A 16,257-nucleotide genomic window follows, 5' to 3' on the forward strand; every position below is an offset into this window, starting at 1 on the left:
GCTCACACGCACACACACACACACACACACACACACACACACAGTGCCAATCAAGAGGGCAATTCTCCTCAAGGATTAATTGGCTGATGAAATTGATGAGCCCCCAGTGGAAGGCAAGGGACTGCCAGCCTAGCAGTTGTTGGTTGTGATGTCATCAGGAGCCAATCAGAGCCAGAGTGACTCTGAGAGCACATTTGTTATCTACTTTTTGGGTCAAGGGGTGAGAACTCTCCCCACACCTGCCCCCATGGATACATAATCTATCTTATGTCCAGCCCTTCTACTTTCCCTGGGCTTGTTTTCCCTAAATTCCTAGAAACTGTTGGAGAATAGTTATCTCAGTGAGAGCCAGGACCTGGTTGGTGTGATGCTTGGGTCCTGACACTCCCTGCCCACCATATCCTCCAGCCCAACTGAGCTTTGTGTTACTCACACAGATCCCAGTACCCAGCATGGGATGGTTGTGAATGATGCCAGACCCTTCACTATAGTAGCCACACATGAGAGCTTCCCCCCCCTTTTTTGTCCCTAGAGCCCTACCCCCTTGCCATCCAGTATTCCCATTTGTTTCATTTATTTAAGGTTAAGTGACTTGCCCAAGGTCACACAACTAGGCAATTATTAAGTGTCTGAGGCCAGATTTGAACTCAGGTCCTCCTAATTCCAGGACCGGCGCTCTATCTACTGCCCCACCTAACTGCCCCCCAGTATTATCATTTGTAACAAAAACTGCACCATCTCCCTTCTCCTGGCTTGGAGGGTACTTAGGGCTGAGAGGGCTTGGCCAGAGGAACCTCCCTATGGCCTCATCCTTCTTTAGATGCTCCAGGAGAAAAGAGTACAACTCCAATCTGTACTGATCCTCACTGTTGTCTCACATCTTGCCCTCGGTTTTTTTGGGAGGTAGAAGACGCAAAGTATTGAGCCCCTCCCTGACCAGTAATCAGCCTCCACTGAGAGCTGCCAGTGATAGACAACCTCATTGCCTCCTAGGGCTGCCTGTTGCCACTTTGGTGCAGTTTTGATCATTAGGATGACTTCCTTCCTCTGAGCCAAAGCCTGATCCTCTCTTGTCTCCCTTCTAAAGCCAAACAGAAGAAGAACCTCTTTTCCATCTGTTAGCCCCCTCCATACTTGAAGTCCTTTATCACATTCATGCTAAGCTTCCTTAGTTCCTTCGACCAGTCCTCCACTGGCAGCATCCTTGCTCCCACCACCATTTTGGTCACCTTCCTCTGGAGGCTCTCTCTAGCTTCATGGGGCCTTCCTAAGATGTTGACCCCACAATCAAAGATAATGCAGTTGACTCCAAGGCTTGTTGAACTCACTCATGGGGAACCGAATCAATAAACATTCACATGTGGTGCAGACAAAGCTAAGAAGAGCTCAAAGAAAGGGAGAGGAGACATTGAATTAAGCCCCTACACTGTCCTAGCACTCTCTAAGCATTTTACAATTGATCCTCATAACAGTCATATGATATTCTCGCCCATTTAAAACTGAAAGGAACTTGAAATCATCACTCCTGTCCCCTCATTTTACAGGGGAAGAAAGTTCCAAGACAAGACCAAGTGACTTGCCCAAAGTCACTTAGCTAATAAATGGTAGATTTAAGGAAACCAAGCCTAGGTTTTGTCCCTAAGCTCGAAGCCTGGGAGGAGGGTAAGAGAGAACCCAGGGACTACAATGTAGATGTTGGCAGCAGCAAATTTCCCCAGTTTGTCTTCTGTTCATCTCTCCAGAGGGACAAGGGCAAGTACTGTGGCCTCTGGCAGTTACTTCTAAAGAGGAAAAGTCAGCCCTGGACCATTGATGTAGTACAGTTGTAGCCCTGGGCTCCTAAAGGACCCTGTTCTCCAACCCTCAGGCACCATCCAGGACTTGGGAATGAAAGCTGTGTTCACCATGTCCAGCTTGAGAGGGTATTTTGGGGATCAGAGGCTGTAGAGCATGAAGGGACCTTGGAGAGCGCCTAGTCTAATCTGCTCCTTCCAAAGGCTCATCCTGGTTCTGTGACTTGCCCAAAGGCAAAGTAGTGAGTCGCTAAGCAAGGAAACCTGGAGGTTTTATTGCTGAGCAGCTAAGCTAACATGAGGGATGGCGACAACATGGGCATCCGAATCTCCTTCCCAGTATGCAGCAGCCTCCTGGGAGAGGCCCCAGGCTTCAGTTGCCCCATCTGGGAAATGAGGGTAATGGTCCCTCCCCACTCCCCCACCAACACATGCACACGCACAGGCACTCACACAATGAGATTCACTCCAGATGGTCTGGTAATATCTGTGTCAGCTATGGCAGTGGCTGTTGATAATGAGTGCTCATGGCTTAGTCATCTGCAACTCTCTTTGTACAATACCCTTATAGAAGGGTTTCTGTTCTTCAGGGGTCTTAGCTATCTGGGAGGCTGTGACAGAGAGAGTGCTCTAGGGGGAACACTGGCTTCAGCCTGGATTTGACAAGGGATGGGCTTGAGGGATAGAGGGAGGAGGGTGAAAAGGTGAAAAGAATCAGATTTCAGAGCAAGGAGGGCCCTTAGTACCCAGAATGTCAGAGCTAGGGACCCTTAGAACATACCATGTCAGAGATAGAGGAGACCTTACTCCATAGAATGTCATGGTTAGAAAGTCTCTTAGGAAACAACATAAAACATCATAGCTAGACTAACATTCATTAGGGATGACCAGAGAGGAGAAGAAGCTTGCTTAGACCATCCACATGCCCCGGGTTGGTCTCCTCTGCCTCCTTCAGTGAATTGACCTGGGTTGCCTCCCTAGATGCAGGCTGCTCCCTCTCCCCCCCTCCTCCTTCCACATACTCCTGGCCCTCTGAATTAGGCCACTGAGCCTATTGACACAGTTTAGGAAGCTCTGAATGGCAGAAGCCCAGCAGTCAGTGGTCCCACCTCATTGCCTGCTCAGAATTGCTTTCCAGAGGCTTCTGACAGTTGATTGAGGCCACCAGCCTCAGGAGGAGCCCTCCCTCATCCCCTATATTTGTATCTGTTGTCTCATTTGGTCCTCATTGCACTCCTGGGAAGGGTGGTGGGCCAAGGATTAACCCCTTTGGACAGATGAGGAATCGGGCCCAAAGAGCATCAATGACTTGCCCAAGCTGAACCAGAGAGTGAGTTTCAGAACTGGGTCTAGAACCTTATCACCTGACTCCTGGTCCATTTTAACTCTTGAGTCTTCACCTGCTCATATTCACAGTTAGAGGGAACTGTCAATAAAGGTAAATGATTCACCTGAAGCCCTCTGGTCCGTCAATGAAGAGTAGGTACTCATCTCTCCATCCCTTTCACCACCTCAAACAATGGAACAGGCAGAGGGGGGAGGGCAAAAAGTGGGGTGAATTTGGTGTGGGATGGTGCTTCTGCTCCAAACACCCCTCTCACCGCCACCACCACTGGCTTACTCTCTTCACAGAGGACCAGTTGCCTCCTGGCTTTCCCAACATTGATATGGGCCCCCAGCTGAAGGTGGTAGAGCGTACAAGGACTGCCACCATGCTCTGTGCAGCCAGTGGAAACCCAGACCCTGAAATCACCTGGTTCAAAGACTTCCTACCAGTGGACCCAAGCACCAGCAATGGCAGGATCAAGCAGCTGAGATCAGGTAAGGATTTGGTCAGAGAAAGGGGAGGGAAAAGGAGGAGGAGTACAGGGGTACAGTGCCATCCTGGGCAAGCTGGCTGTCTGCCTCAAAAAGCTGCCTGACTACCCTTACATTCTAAAGGACAGGTGAGCATGTTGGTCTTCTCTCCAGCCCTTTCTGATACAAGTCAGAGGCTTCCACAGATACCCAGCATTATGGGAGCAGGCCACAGGCTCAGGGCATCCTCCAGGGTCTTGATGCAGAGGGAGTAGAAGGCCTGGTCTGAACCTGGGTGAGGGCAAGCCGTGGCTTCTGGCTTCTCCAGTGGCCCCTGGGGTCATCCCAACCAGAATTCCTCCCCTGACAGCTGTGTGTATCTGCTCAGCGCCTGGGCTCTGTTTGTCTTCCCCCATCTGTTCGTCCATCTGTCCACCGGACCACGTGCTTGTTGGGCGTAGTGTTGCTTCTCTACGTGTCCGTGTTTGTAGCTGTTTTCTTTCTCATGAGTTCCCCAAGTATCACTTATGCATGTGTGTTCATACAGTATACACAGCAATATAGGCATCCCTGCATATCCCCCCATAGAGCCCCAGATATGTCTGTATACACACAGACAGGTGTCTAGGTGGCCTCACTGCCAGCCCCAGCCTGAGGACATATGTGAGTGTCTACACACACAACTGTTGGCATATATGATGCCACATAGTTGACTCATGTTCTCACACACATGTATATCTATGTCTCTGGGCTGTGTAGTTTTCTTGCAGAACGCTACCAACAAAATCCTCCCTAGATGCTACTGTTGTTCAGTTTAGAGAGAACACTTCACGCATGGACACACAAGTGCTTCATCTGGCTTCTCTTCTTTCTCAGTCTCCCTCTCCAAGCTCACCTATTAAGCTGTGATCAGAGAATGCCGATGCTCATTTGTGCTTGTCCCAGATTTTCCCCCTTGGCTGACCAGATGGAAGGAGCTGGGCTTCTTTAGAGCCCCTTTCCCCTATTCTGGACCTCAGAGTAGAAACCTCCTAGAAGACCCCTGAAATTAAGAAGAGAACTTCCCTTAAGAATCAGGAGGTGAAATGAGGCGAGACCCTTTAGGATCTCTTTTGTTGGGTGGTTATATGAGCTGAGTTTCTGTCTTTAGAGATGTCCTAACAGCATATGAGGCTGCTGGTACCTGCCTTGTTGGGGTTGTCTCCTCCAAATCAAACCCAACTTCATGGTCCTCAAACCTAACTCCCTGTCCTATGGGGGAGACTGGCTTTCTGCAAAAAATCTTTTTCCTCACCACAGCTCAGGTGGGAATGAGGACCCCAGATACCCCAATACCTATCTGAATTCAGTAGCTGACATGCCCCTTTCTTCAGGAGAAGTTGCTGGTGGGGACTCAACTTCTGATCATTAGTATTATCCCAAAGAGGAATAGACTGACTCAAAAGCTAGTGAGTTCCCCACTCTATAGGTGGAGGCTAGGTGACTACTCATTAATACTAGGAAGAAGGGATTGCTCTTCAGGGCCTAAGCTAGGTGTCCCTTCCAGATCTGAAATTCTGAAGTATTAGAAAGGCTTGGACCAAGAGTGCAGAACAAGGGAGCACGATGGGGAGGTGGGATGGGAGTTGGATTGGGCAGGTTTGAGTTCAATCTAAGGGAAAATTGCCTTGCAATCAGAGATGCCCCCAAGGTTCATTCAGATCTGTGACAGGTGGCAGAGGATGTGTCAGAGTATTGCATTTGGACTATGGGTGGAATGGACTGACCAGGCCCAGAATCCCCCAATGGATGACATCCTCAGAGTCTTGACAGTTTCCAGAGACAAGGGTTCTACCTGGGGGAGGATTTTATCTCCTCTTCTGTGAGTCAGCAGTGGTTGGATCTGGGAAGGAACCAAGGCCAGAAAAGCCATCATCACACTTAGGGGCTGCTACTGTCTGAATAACCCACTTAACAAACTCACTGTTTTCTTTTCTGATTCACTATTTGAAACGTTCAGAGACCTTTGGTAAGTCTGTTTGATCAAGCAAGTTAAACAGCTAACGTCCTTCCTGACCCCAGAACTAATGACCACCCTAACAGCTTTAGACACAGCATGATTACTAACCCTCACTAGGAGTCCTCTGTCCCTCAGAACGACCTGTCCTCGGGGGCACCCAAGGCCAGAGCCTCAGAAAAGGGAGAAGGAAAGAGAAAGGAGACTGGGGATAGCTGCCTTTGGGGCAAGAAAGGGTGGCCTTACTATCCTATCCCTGCCCCTGGAGAAGAAAGGAGTGGAGAGTTTCACATCTAAAAAGATTAGAAGGAGCTGGTATTGCTTGGAGTTAATACCCCCTGATAAATACAAATGGAGCCCCATTTACATTGTATTTAATACTATGACCAGCCAGGTGATAAGCCTCTGCCAGGATGACACCTCTCCTCCCACCACTACCACTCTGGCTTATCTGAACCTGTCAGAGATTACTGTCCCCCAGCAGGGCCTTTGTTGGCCTTGAAGACGCTGTCCAAGGGTCTTCTCATTTGAAGAAATAAAACAGGAGCTCAAGGAGTGAATCTTTTGTTAATAATGACATAATGCCCATTTCTGTCTTTCTTTGAAAACTAACAATCCATACAGTGACCCTGGGAGATAGTATTATTGACCCCATTTTACAGATAAGGAAACTGAGGCTCATAGAAAGTAAGTGACTTACCCACTGTCCCATGACTAGAAAGCGTCAGATTCAGGTCTCCCGCCTCCAAGGTCACACCATGCTGTCTCCTACAGTGGTTCACTGCTGTGACCAGGGAGGAAGTGAGTGGGGAATTATAATGGTGCCACTCAAGAGGGAGAAATTACTTGTGACTGGAGAATGTTGGAGTGGAAAGAACAATTGGTCCTGGAATGAAGTCACCAAGGGAAGAGTCCCAGCCTCTTGACATAACAACAATGTGGCTTTCGGCAAGTCTCTTTCCCTCTCTGGACCTCAGTTTCCCCATCTGTTAAAATGAGGGAATTGGACTGGATATCTCAAGTCTATTTCAGCTCTAATATTGTACAATTGTGTGATGTGCTTGGCCTAGCAAAATGTGGGAGTTGTCTCTAACCCCTGCCCACCATTCCTGAGGCAAAGCAGCTTGCTGTCACCAAATTCCACCCCCCTCACTTGATCCCTGTCAAAGAGGATTTATATTTTAATGGGGGACTCTTGGGCACTGAAAAGTTTTCCAGATACCAAGAAATGAATCTGTAACAGAGGAATTGAAACTTCTTAAAGTCAGAGAATAGATCAACATGGCTCAAATCCTAGACCAACAACTCCCTGGAGGACTTCAGTTCATCCAAAAGGCAAGAGAAGAGAGATGACTCTGAGAGCCTTTCCCCTCAAGATTAAAGAGCCCTGGAGAACTGGGTTCTAGTTTCAGTTTGCCATTGACTCATTGAATGATCTTGGATAAATCCTGCTCCTTTCTCTGAGACTCAGTTTCTGTCTATAAAATGAAGAAGTGGGACAGATTGCTAAGATTCTTTATTCCTATAGTATTCCCTGAACCTGAAGACCTCTGACCTGAAAGCCAGGAGATCTAGCTTCTAATATCCCTGCTGATTGTGTGACCTCTCTGAGCCTCATTTTCCCCATCTGTAAAATAAGGGAAATCTCGGAGGATACTTCCTGCTCTGACATTGTGAGCCTCACTCCCTCCTGCTCTGTCCCTCCTCCTCCTTCATCCTTCTGGGAGGGCAGTCTATGCACAAAATAGGCATTGGTACATGTTTTCTACTTACTATGGAGAAGGCCCTCTGCCTCCTGAATCCCCCATGCTCTGCTTAACCCACAGTGGGCTGTTCTTCCCCTTCCCCTGTCTCTCATCCCTCTCCAGATCCCCAGCAGGTTGGGCCTCAGCTGGTATTAATGGAGAAGAGGCAAAACCAGACTGGTCTCCAATATTCAGCCCTGGCATCTGCCTCTCAGGAAGAACAAATCAAGAAGAAACCTGATTTGGGCTCATGGATCCCTCTATCTTTGAGAGTATTTAGACCCCCAAACCTGAGCTGCGATGGAAAAAGAAAATAATGGAGAGAATGTCTATAGGAGACCAGCCCCTTGAAGATAAGACTTTTCTCAGTCCCTGCCTCCCCTAACCAAGAAGCAGTGGAATAGTGGGGAAAAAAGCAATAGATTTGGCCGTGTTAAAAGCTTTAAGTTTGAAACACAGTTGTATGACCTTGAACAGGTCAGTTCCATCTCTGAGCCTCAGTTTCTTCATCTTTAAAATGAAGAGGCTGATCTACAAGATGTCTCCTGGTTTTTAACAGTCTCTAGAGTTAGGCGTGAAACTCTGGTCTCCTTCCTCTCACCCCAAGGACACCTGCCTTTGTTCCCCCTCCTCCAGCTCTCCTGGTGGTAGAATAATTGGCTTATTCTTGAGGAAAGGGAGCAGAATATTGGAGATCTCCAGAAGAGGCAGGTCTCTGTCCCCTGCTCCTTCCCTCTTTTCACCCCAGTCCCTCTACCCCTGCCTGAGACCCTATCTTACTTGACAGACAGATGTCCGTCTCTCAGTTGGCCAGTTTGAACTCTTCTCCTTTTCCCTTGGGGAGCTAAAAGGAGTCCCCCCCAAGACTGTGTCGCTCCCCCTGTAGTGGGTCTCCAACCCACTCTGTTCCTCTCTCTTCCCCAGAATCTCCCTCTTGCCCGAGCCCTACCCTTCCCCAAGACTGTCCCGATGAACCCTGCCCCCACCCCTGTGTGTAATCCCAAACCCAAAAGCTAATCCTAGTGCTTCATTAACCTGGAGGGAGTGAGCTCCTGACCCCCACCCTCCATCTGTTCCTCATCTAACCGAGTTTCCTAACACCCTTCCAGCTAATCTAACCATGCCTAATGTCCTCACCTCCCTACTTCCCAGTCCCAGAGAACAAGGGATGCCTGATGATGCTTAGGCAGTGGCTCCCTTGTACCCTCTCTTCTGAAGACAGCCTTTGCTGACCGGCAGTTCCCCACCGGTGTTTTGAGTCTGTGGTGGGTGGGAATTTCCTGACCTGTTGACTGTATTTCCAGGAAAGGGGTTTGAGGGAGCGCCTGGGCCAGCCCAGAGAAGGCTGCCATAGTGTTCTATGGGCATGAGGAGGGGGAGGGGAGACGGCTTCTGCATTCATAGCCTCCCTCCAATGCCCAACCAAGAACTGGGAAACAGGCCTTCCTGACCAGTTTAGCTCTTTTATAAGGGCAACAAAAATCCCTCCTCTACCTTTCCCCATTGTTCAGTTTTCTAAGAGCCTGCTTGAAAAGATGCTGACTTGAAATAGCAAGCCCATCTTTCAGCCTTTAGTCCTGTACTTACTGGCTGTGTGACCTTAGACAAGTCACTTCCCTTTCTGGGACTCAAGTTTCCTCATCTATAAAATGGATGCTCACTCTCCCAAGGGAAGCAGAAGGGGGCTTTGGAAGGAAAGATGCTCCAACATTATAATTCCATTGTGTGCATCCCCCCTCCCTGTGGGTTCATTTCCCAGAGTAGGAAAAAAGGAGACAAGGCAGAGTTGGTACCAGTGATAAAGCCCTGACACACAAACTTGGTTGCAGAGGGCCTCCCAATCCTCCCTCCCTCCCTCCATATGCTTCATTCTTCTGTTAGCTAATGAGGTGGCAGTCTCTAGGGGTAGTGGCCAGAGTAGGCAGGTCTGATGGGAGCAGTAGCAGCAGCAGAGGGGTTCACACATAGTATCAAGGGCAGAAACTGTCCTGAATATTCAAGGGCCAGAATTCAAGTATTATCTCAGCCGTTGACTTTCCCTGACTTTGACCAAGTCCCTTCCCCTTTATGGGTCTTACTCTTCCCCTCTGTAAAATGGGATGGTTAAAGTCAATGACCTCTATGATCCTGATCAGCTTTGAGCTTTCCCAGGTGGACACACAGGCATGGTGGGAGAAGACCTCCAAGTTCTTGCCCTTGAAGTTTAGGAGGTGAAGGAGAGACACAGGGAATAATTCAGTTGGTGAAACAAAGGCCAGGCTGCGGTCAACAGTCCCCTACTGTGTTCCATTCCTGAGCTTAGTAATGATGACTCCCAAAATTAAAAGCATCAGAGACCTTACCTGCCAGGGCAGCCTACAAGGGAATCAGAGAGAATGTTCAGGAAACAACTTGGGATGTGGAAGTGAAGAGGCCAAACTCTAGTAACTTATCCAAGGTCACCTGGCCAACCTAGACTTCAGTTTGTTGAATGAGGCTCCACATAAAAAGAAAATGGCACTACCTATGGAGTCAGGAGATCTGAGTCTAAAGACTATTTCTGCCACCTAGGATCCTGGGCAAGTCATTTAATCTGAACCTCTGTTTCCTCGTCTGTAAAATGAGAGGGTGGGACTATGCGATCTTGATGGTCCCTTCCAACTCTAAATCTAAAACCCATGTCATCCTCTGATCAGATGATCTCTAAGGCCTCTTCCCACTCCAAATCATGTGGACCTAGTTGAGAAATTTGACTAATAGACAAATAATTATGCTACCAGAGTGTGTATAGAGGGCAAAGAAAACACGGAGACAGAATGTCTAGGAAAATTTGAGAAGAGATCACTAAAATCTGCATGGAGGAGGCAGTACTAGAACTGAGTCTTAAGGGAAGACAAATAGGTCAATAGGCAGAGATGAGAGAGTGTACGGATATTGGGCACAGCCTGGGCAAATGTGCAGAAGTAGGAGATGGCAGGATGAGATGGGGGACCTTCCAGTAGAGAGAAGGCAAGGGTCAGAGAGGACTTGAGTCCCAATGCATATAAACCACTGGATGTTTAGTCACCGAGAGAGAGAGCAGACAAACAGACAGACAGACAGAGACAGGCAGGTTGGACAGCTCCTTCTTCCCACTGGCTCTCTTCTCTTCCATGGGGTCCTTTTTCAGCTGGCTGGCCAGATGTTTCTGTTTTTCACTTGACTCTCTTTGCTTCCCTTACAGAAAGTACTCCGATCCGAGGTAAGAGGCTTCCCACTCACCCACTCACTCACTCACTCACCCACCCACCCACTCACTCACCCACCCACCTGTCCCCGGCTCCTCCCTCCACACACTCCTCAGCTCCCAGCCTCCTGCCTCCTGTTGAGGGTTCCAGCCTGAGCTAGGGCAGCCTTTCGCTGGCTCCCCCTTCCCCACGTGCCACACCCCTCCTCCTCTGCCCTCCCTCCCCTGCCCCTAGCCTGCCCTCTTGTGTCTGTGCTCTTTTGTCTCTGTTTCAATGTTGGTCTTTGTTTGTCTGGGTTCACAGGGGCTGGGAATGACTTTTCAGGTCTTTCCACTAAGTCTGCAGATGATCCGGCCTCATAAAAGGGGCAAAAGAGAACGGGGACTGCCCACCCATGGGGAATGTGATGTGGGATATTGGCAGGAAGACTGGGGAGGTTGGGGTTCCAAGCGACATTTTGCTATTTACTACCCTCCAGACCTATATTTCCTCAGTGATGAAAAAGGGGGAACTGGAGCAGCTTATTGTTGAGGTCCCTTCCAGATCTAGGTCTTCTAATGATATAGTAGTCAGAGAAGGGACAGTTCCCCATCCTACCCATATATACATAGACACATACATCATAGATACACAATGCTACATATATACATAGGGATATATTTATATGCATGCTCACAATACATGCATATATTACATACTTCCATAAATACACACTCAGTCAAGTGATCCAGGTTCTCATCTTGACCCCATCTCAAATCCCCACCACACAACAGACCCTTTCTCTCTAGGACTCAACCAGAAAATGAGGAATTTGGACTAGATGGTCCCTGAAGCTCTAAGAATCTCTCCCCACCCCACCCTGCCCCCCCATGAGTCACAGTTCTTGGCACAGTCAAGCAGAACTGTGCACAGCTTCAAAGGACACTTCTGCATCTACTCCCAAATTCCCCCATGGAGATGGAGTGGCCTTTGAGTAGAGAAGGGCAGACCCTGAATAGAGCTGCAGCGTCTCTGTTCTCTTGCCCCCACTCCACCCCCACCATATTCTCATCCACACGCACACAGAGTCTGTCCTCAGCCTCAGGGAGGGAACAGAACCAGGCCATGCCATCCTGAGGGTAGTCCAGTGTGATCCAATGCTAGGAGGTGGATTGGCAGCTGGGGACTTGTCCCTCCCATACCCACAGACCCAGCCCAGAAGCAGCCAAATAGGGGCATGAGTTATGGTCTATGAAAAGAGCCCTGGATTTGGGGTCAGAGAACATGAGTTTGAATCTTGTCTTTTAATTCAGTTCATTAAACAAATACTTAGGGGCTCCCTAGCTGGCAGGCACTGTACTAGATGGCAGTGCTAAGAAAATGAAGCCATCTCCAGAACCTGATTCTTAAAACTTAACTTTCTGGATGTCTGCTGTAAAAGGAGGCTGTTCTCCAGGGTCCCTACCCATCTTTAGTCAGGGGTTCCTGGCCTGGGTGCTCAGACTTAGACCTCAAGGACAGGACTGTGTGTCCAGTTCATTGGAAATGGAGAGAGGTAGAGATCTTGAGGGGAGCATACAAGGAGAGAGGGAAGACAGAAGAGTTCTACATTCACCCTCCTAAGCCCATTTCCCTAGATAGCCTTTCCCTGAGTTTTTCAAGAGAGAAATTAGGGGAATGGAGGGCATCAATAGGAACAAGATGAAATCTCCAACAGAGAGAGAGATCTGAATTGAGATTAGATTTGAGATATGTCCCTTCTTCCACTTGCCTCAAATACTCAAGCCTCTGAGAATAGCAGACCAGGGACTAGCCCCTGATCATCCACTGACCTGACCTGTAACCCTGGGCAAAGCTCCTCTCATCTCTGAGCCTTAGTTCCCCCTTCTGGAAGTGAAAGTGCTTTGAAAAGTCTGAAGCACTCTAGAAAGTGGGGTGCCCAGACATTAATTCTTTAGCCTAGGTCTCCATCCCACTAGAAGCAAGTCTGTGGCAAGAACATCAGGTCCCTCCCTGGCTAAACATAAGTCCTTCCCAGCCATGGCCTCAGCAGGGAGGGACAAGTAGCTAACCAGTCCTTAGGACAGAGTTGAATTCATTTCAATAAAATATTTATCAAATACCTACTGGATCTGGTTGGGGAGGAAATGCAAAGCTTAGCCATCCTCTTGGACAGTCCATGGAGCTCACTATCACATTAGTTGATAATTAATATACAGGTGCAGCACTGTGGTTAGTAGGTCCAAGAGGAGTGTAACCATTTCAGTTGGGGTTTAAATTGAAAAGGACCAAAAAGAACATTCCATCTATAGGAGTCTCTGAACCCAGTTATAGAGGCAGAGTTCCAGATGTTCCAAGGACAGAGAACTGCCCTGTTTGACTGGAGCAGCAGAGCACCCCCAGGATTTAGGGGGCTTGAATAGACAAGAATATGGCCAGACCTTTGCTTTAGAAAGACCAGTGTGGTCACTCACTGAATGATGCATCAGAAGGAAGAGAGCAGAGACTGGATAGAGTCTGTTGATATAGTTGAGTTGGGTAGCAATCAGGACCATCCTATAGTGGAACCAGTGGGTCTGCTAGACCCTTCAGGCTTAGTAAAGAGATAGCTCTGAGGCTCTAATCCTGGGAAACTAGAAGAGTCCAAATGCATTAGGTCCTTGTAGGCTCTCACCATGGTCACTGTAAGAAAGCCCAGATCAAAGAAATGCTGAAACTTGATCCAGCCCCCACCATTCCTAAGGTACAACCCAAGGAGCCCATTTACACTTGAGACAAGATGACTTCTCTCCAAGAAGCTAGCAACTCTTATCTGTATTTTTTTAAAGGCCTAAGGAGAAGTAAAATAAGTAGGCAATGGGGCAGTTTCACCCATTTGTGATCCTTAAGTGAGATATTTGGAGGCAGAAGGAACATTTTCCCTACCTTCAGCAGCTGCCCAATTAACCTTCTTGTCAGACCATCCTCTATTACAGGTATTTTTCCAAACCCCTTTGTAAAGTTCAGATCCATTTTTATTTTTCTTAAGTACCTGCAAAATGAAGGTATGTGACATTCAAACACATTTGTGGAAATTCATATACATTTTCATTGACTCCTTCCTAGGAGTGAATTTAATTAGGTCGATGAAATTCAGACACATTTGTTTAAATTCAGACCCGTGGATGGCATGGTCTCATCCAAGAGAGACCAACATCAAACAAACAAGTGAAAAATAGCTATGGGAGTAAAATTTACTGTTCTTCCATGCTCTGAAAGGACAGACCTTAGGTTTCTGACTTGTGCACCTTCAAATCTGGCTGGGGAGATGGGGGTCCACCACAGCAAAATATAGCAGGCAAAACAGGACAATGTTAGAGGGGTGTGGATACAACAGACTTCCTGTGGGTGGGATACCACAGCTTGAGCATCTGCTGGGACCCAGATCCTACCTTCAAGGAGCTTATAATCTTTGGAAAGATAAAGTTTCTCCCTCTCCAAATATGGATTAAGTGCCTACTGGTGCCCAGGCATCTGCTAGATAAGGGGTCCAAGAACAAAGACTGAAACAATTCCTCCTCCCAAAGGATCTTCTGTTCTAAAAGGGAAAACAAGTGCAAATGTAGTGTATGCAGAATAAATATAAAGAGACTACATTAAAGGGGGCACTATGATAGGCAATGATCCCATTCTGCAGTTCCTCTACTTGTTCCCTGGGGTCTCAGTAAGTCTAAATGTCCTTGTGCTTGGTCAGATGCTGGCCTCATCAGAAGGAAGGCTATAGGATGCTGCCCAGCCCACCAATGTCTTAGTCATATGGTCAAACCCCTTTAATGAGTACAGTAGAGGATAGTAGTAGATGATCTTTGGGGGTCTGTCATAGCTAACTGGGAGCTTCAGGAGGGGGTGTGACCCTATACTAGGGGTAACTGGGCCAGAATGTGTGGTTCAGACCGCAGGTGTTAACTCAAGTGCTCTTGGAGGCCTGGGCTAAGCCGAAGACCGGCCTCGGGAGATCCAGAGCCGGAGTGGCCCCCACCCCAGTACTGACTGCCTCTGGTCCTTTTCTTCCCACCTCACCCCCCACCCTACCCAGGTGCCCTGCAGATCGAGAGCAGCGAGGAGACAGACCAAGGAAAATATGAATGTGTGGCCAGCAACAGCGCGGGAGTGCGCTACTCATCCCCTGCTAACCTTTACGTGAGAGGTAGGGAGCGCGTCGTCCCGAAATTTAGGGCACAGCCTCTTCCCCACTCCCCAAACCCTGTACCCTCCGGGTTCTCCCCGGCTCCCGCAGACCCGAGCAAGAGATCTAGAAGTTGGGGCTGGAGTTGGAAAATGGCAGAGAAGCAGGATGCTACCAGCTGGGTAGGTGGATGGCAGGGGAAAGTGAGCGTCAAGAAGAGAGAGAAACACGCAGGGTCAAGACCCCAAGATATAGCCTTCCTGCACATCACCTTCATCCTCCCTAAAATGACTGAGTGGCATCAGGGTGGGCCTGAGAAGCAGGACACCTGAGGGATAGTCCCAGCCCTGCCACCCTGCAGACCTGGGGCAAGCTGCTTCACCTGTCTTGGCCTCAGGAACCCTTGAGTGAGTTGATAGAAGAGCTGGCTTCTAGTTGACCTTCACCACCAGCTCTGACCCTTGGCAAGGGCTGCCTGTCCCCCAGGTGAGGATCCCTTAGCTAGACTAGACCTGAGGGCCCAAGAGCAGTGGACTCAGTCGGACATACAGTGGGAGAGGGCACGTGGTATAGGGAGCTCTTCTTAAATTGGAGAGTCATGCCCTGGATGAGGCAGAGGCAGCCCCTCTCCCAGCCCAGCAGGAGGGATTCTGGGAGGGAAGCCAGGAGCAGGAGGGCGGGAGTGATCTGTCTTGGGCCTGCAGGGCAGGGGGAGCCCGCAGGTCTCCACCCCCTCTCCCCACCCGTGCTCCTTAGTCAGCTTCCCATGGTGTATTGTGCTGCAAGCTCTCCCCACCCCACCCCCCTCATTGTCTGGGCTGGCTTTGCTTTCTGGGCCTCCCCTCCTCCACCTCCAACCCTGTCCACTCCCACCCTGGGCCTCAGGAGAACTACTGCCAGGGACAGACGTGGCTCCCTCTCCAGTTAGTCAGGAGTGAGGTCAAGGGAGAGTCTAGGAAGGAGCCACCAGCCTTGGAAGCTGATCCTCCCCCTGCCCCACTGCTGCTCCCAGGGCTAGACCCAGAGGTAGGCACTGGGGTCCCTGTTGGCTAAGCCATTCAAAGGCAACAGTGACTGATAATAGCTTAGTTTGTATCCACCTGCCCAGAATCTATTTTTACCTAAAAACTTAAGTTTACTAAAAGGAAGCTCTAATGGTGGCATTTCAAGTGTCCTAAGGATGGAGGGGAAATAGCTTTGAAATTACACCCACCTGGTCTACCTGTGCCTAAAGCCAGTCTGTTCCAGGCCTTTTTTTTTTTTTCACTTATCTGTTATCCAGAAAAACACCAGGAAAGTGTAAAGATGCTCTGCCTGTCCACAATCTATCCTGGCTTAGGCTCCCTGTCTCATCCCCAAAACCTCTTCCCAATGGTCAGAGACTCTGCCCAACCCCACCCCCACCCTCAGGCTACCTTCAGTGGCCCAGGTCTTCCCCTTCTGAGTCCTCAGGTCTTACACCCTTGTTAATCTCCTTAAAGGTCTTGATATTCTTTCTATGATTATTTTTTTTTAAGGCAATGGTGTTAAGTGACTTACTTGCCCAAGGTCATACAGCTAGGCAATTATTAAGTGT

The 16,257-nt window shown here is 48.9% G+C and overlaps 1 protein-coding gene across 17 annotated transcripts in view; it reads left to right on the forward strand.

The window, feature by feature from the left end:
• The window catches only part of PTPRS (protein tyrosine phosphatase receptor type S), a 213,580-nt gene that overhangs the window by 128,872 nt on the left and 68,451 nt on the right, over positions 1-16,257 (forward strand). For 11 of the 17 annotated variants that reach the window (XM_074203905.1, XM_074203904.1, XM_074203907.1 and 8 more), the window contains 3 exons: positions 3,426-3,614; positions 10,534-10,551; positions 14,592-14,702. In XM_074203905.1, coding sequence (XP_074060006.1) covers positions 3,426-3,614; positions 10,534-10,551; positions 14,592-14,702 — 318 coding nt within the window. The remainder of the gene's footprint in view (positions 1-3,425; positions 3,615-10,533; positions 10,552-14,591; positions 14,703-16,257) is intronic. The other 6 variants (XM_074203911.1, XM_074203920.1, XM_074203913.1 and 3 more) reach the window with 1 other exon arrangement.

The sequence above is a fragment of the Macrotis lagotis genome, chromosome X (genome assembly GCF_037893015.1).
Source record: "Macrotis lagotis isolate mMagLag1 chromosome X, bilby.v1.9.chrom.fasta, whole genome shotgun sequence".
NCBI lineage: Eukaryota > Metazoa > Chordata > Mammalia > Peramelemorphia > Peramelidae > Macrotis > Macrotis lagotis.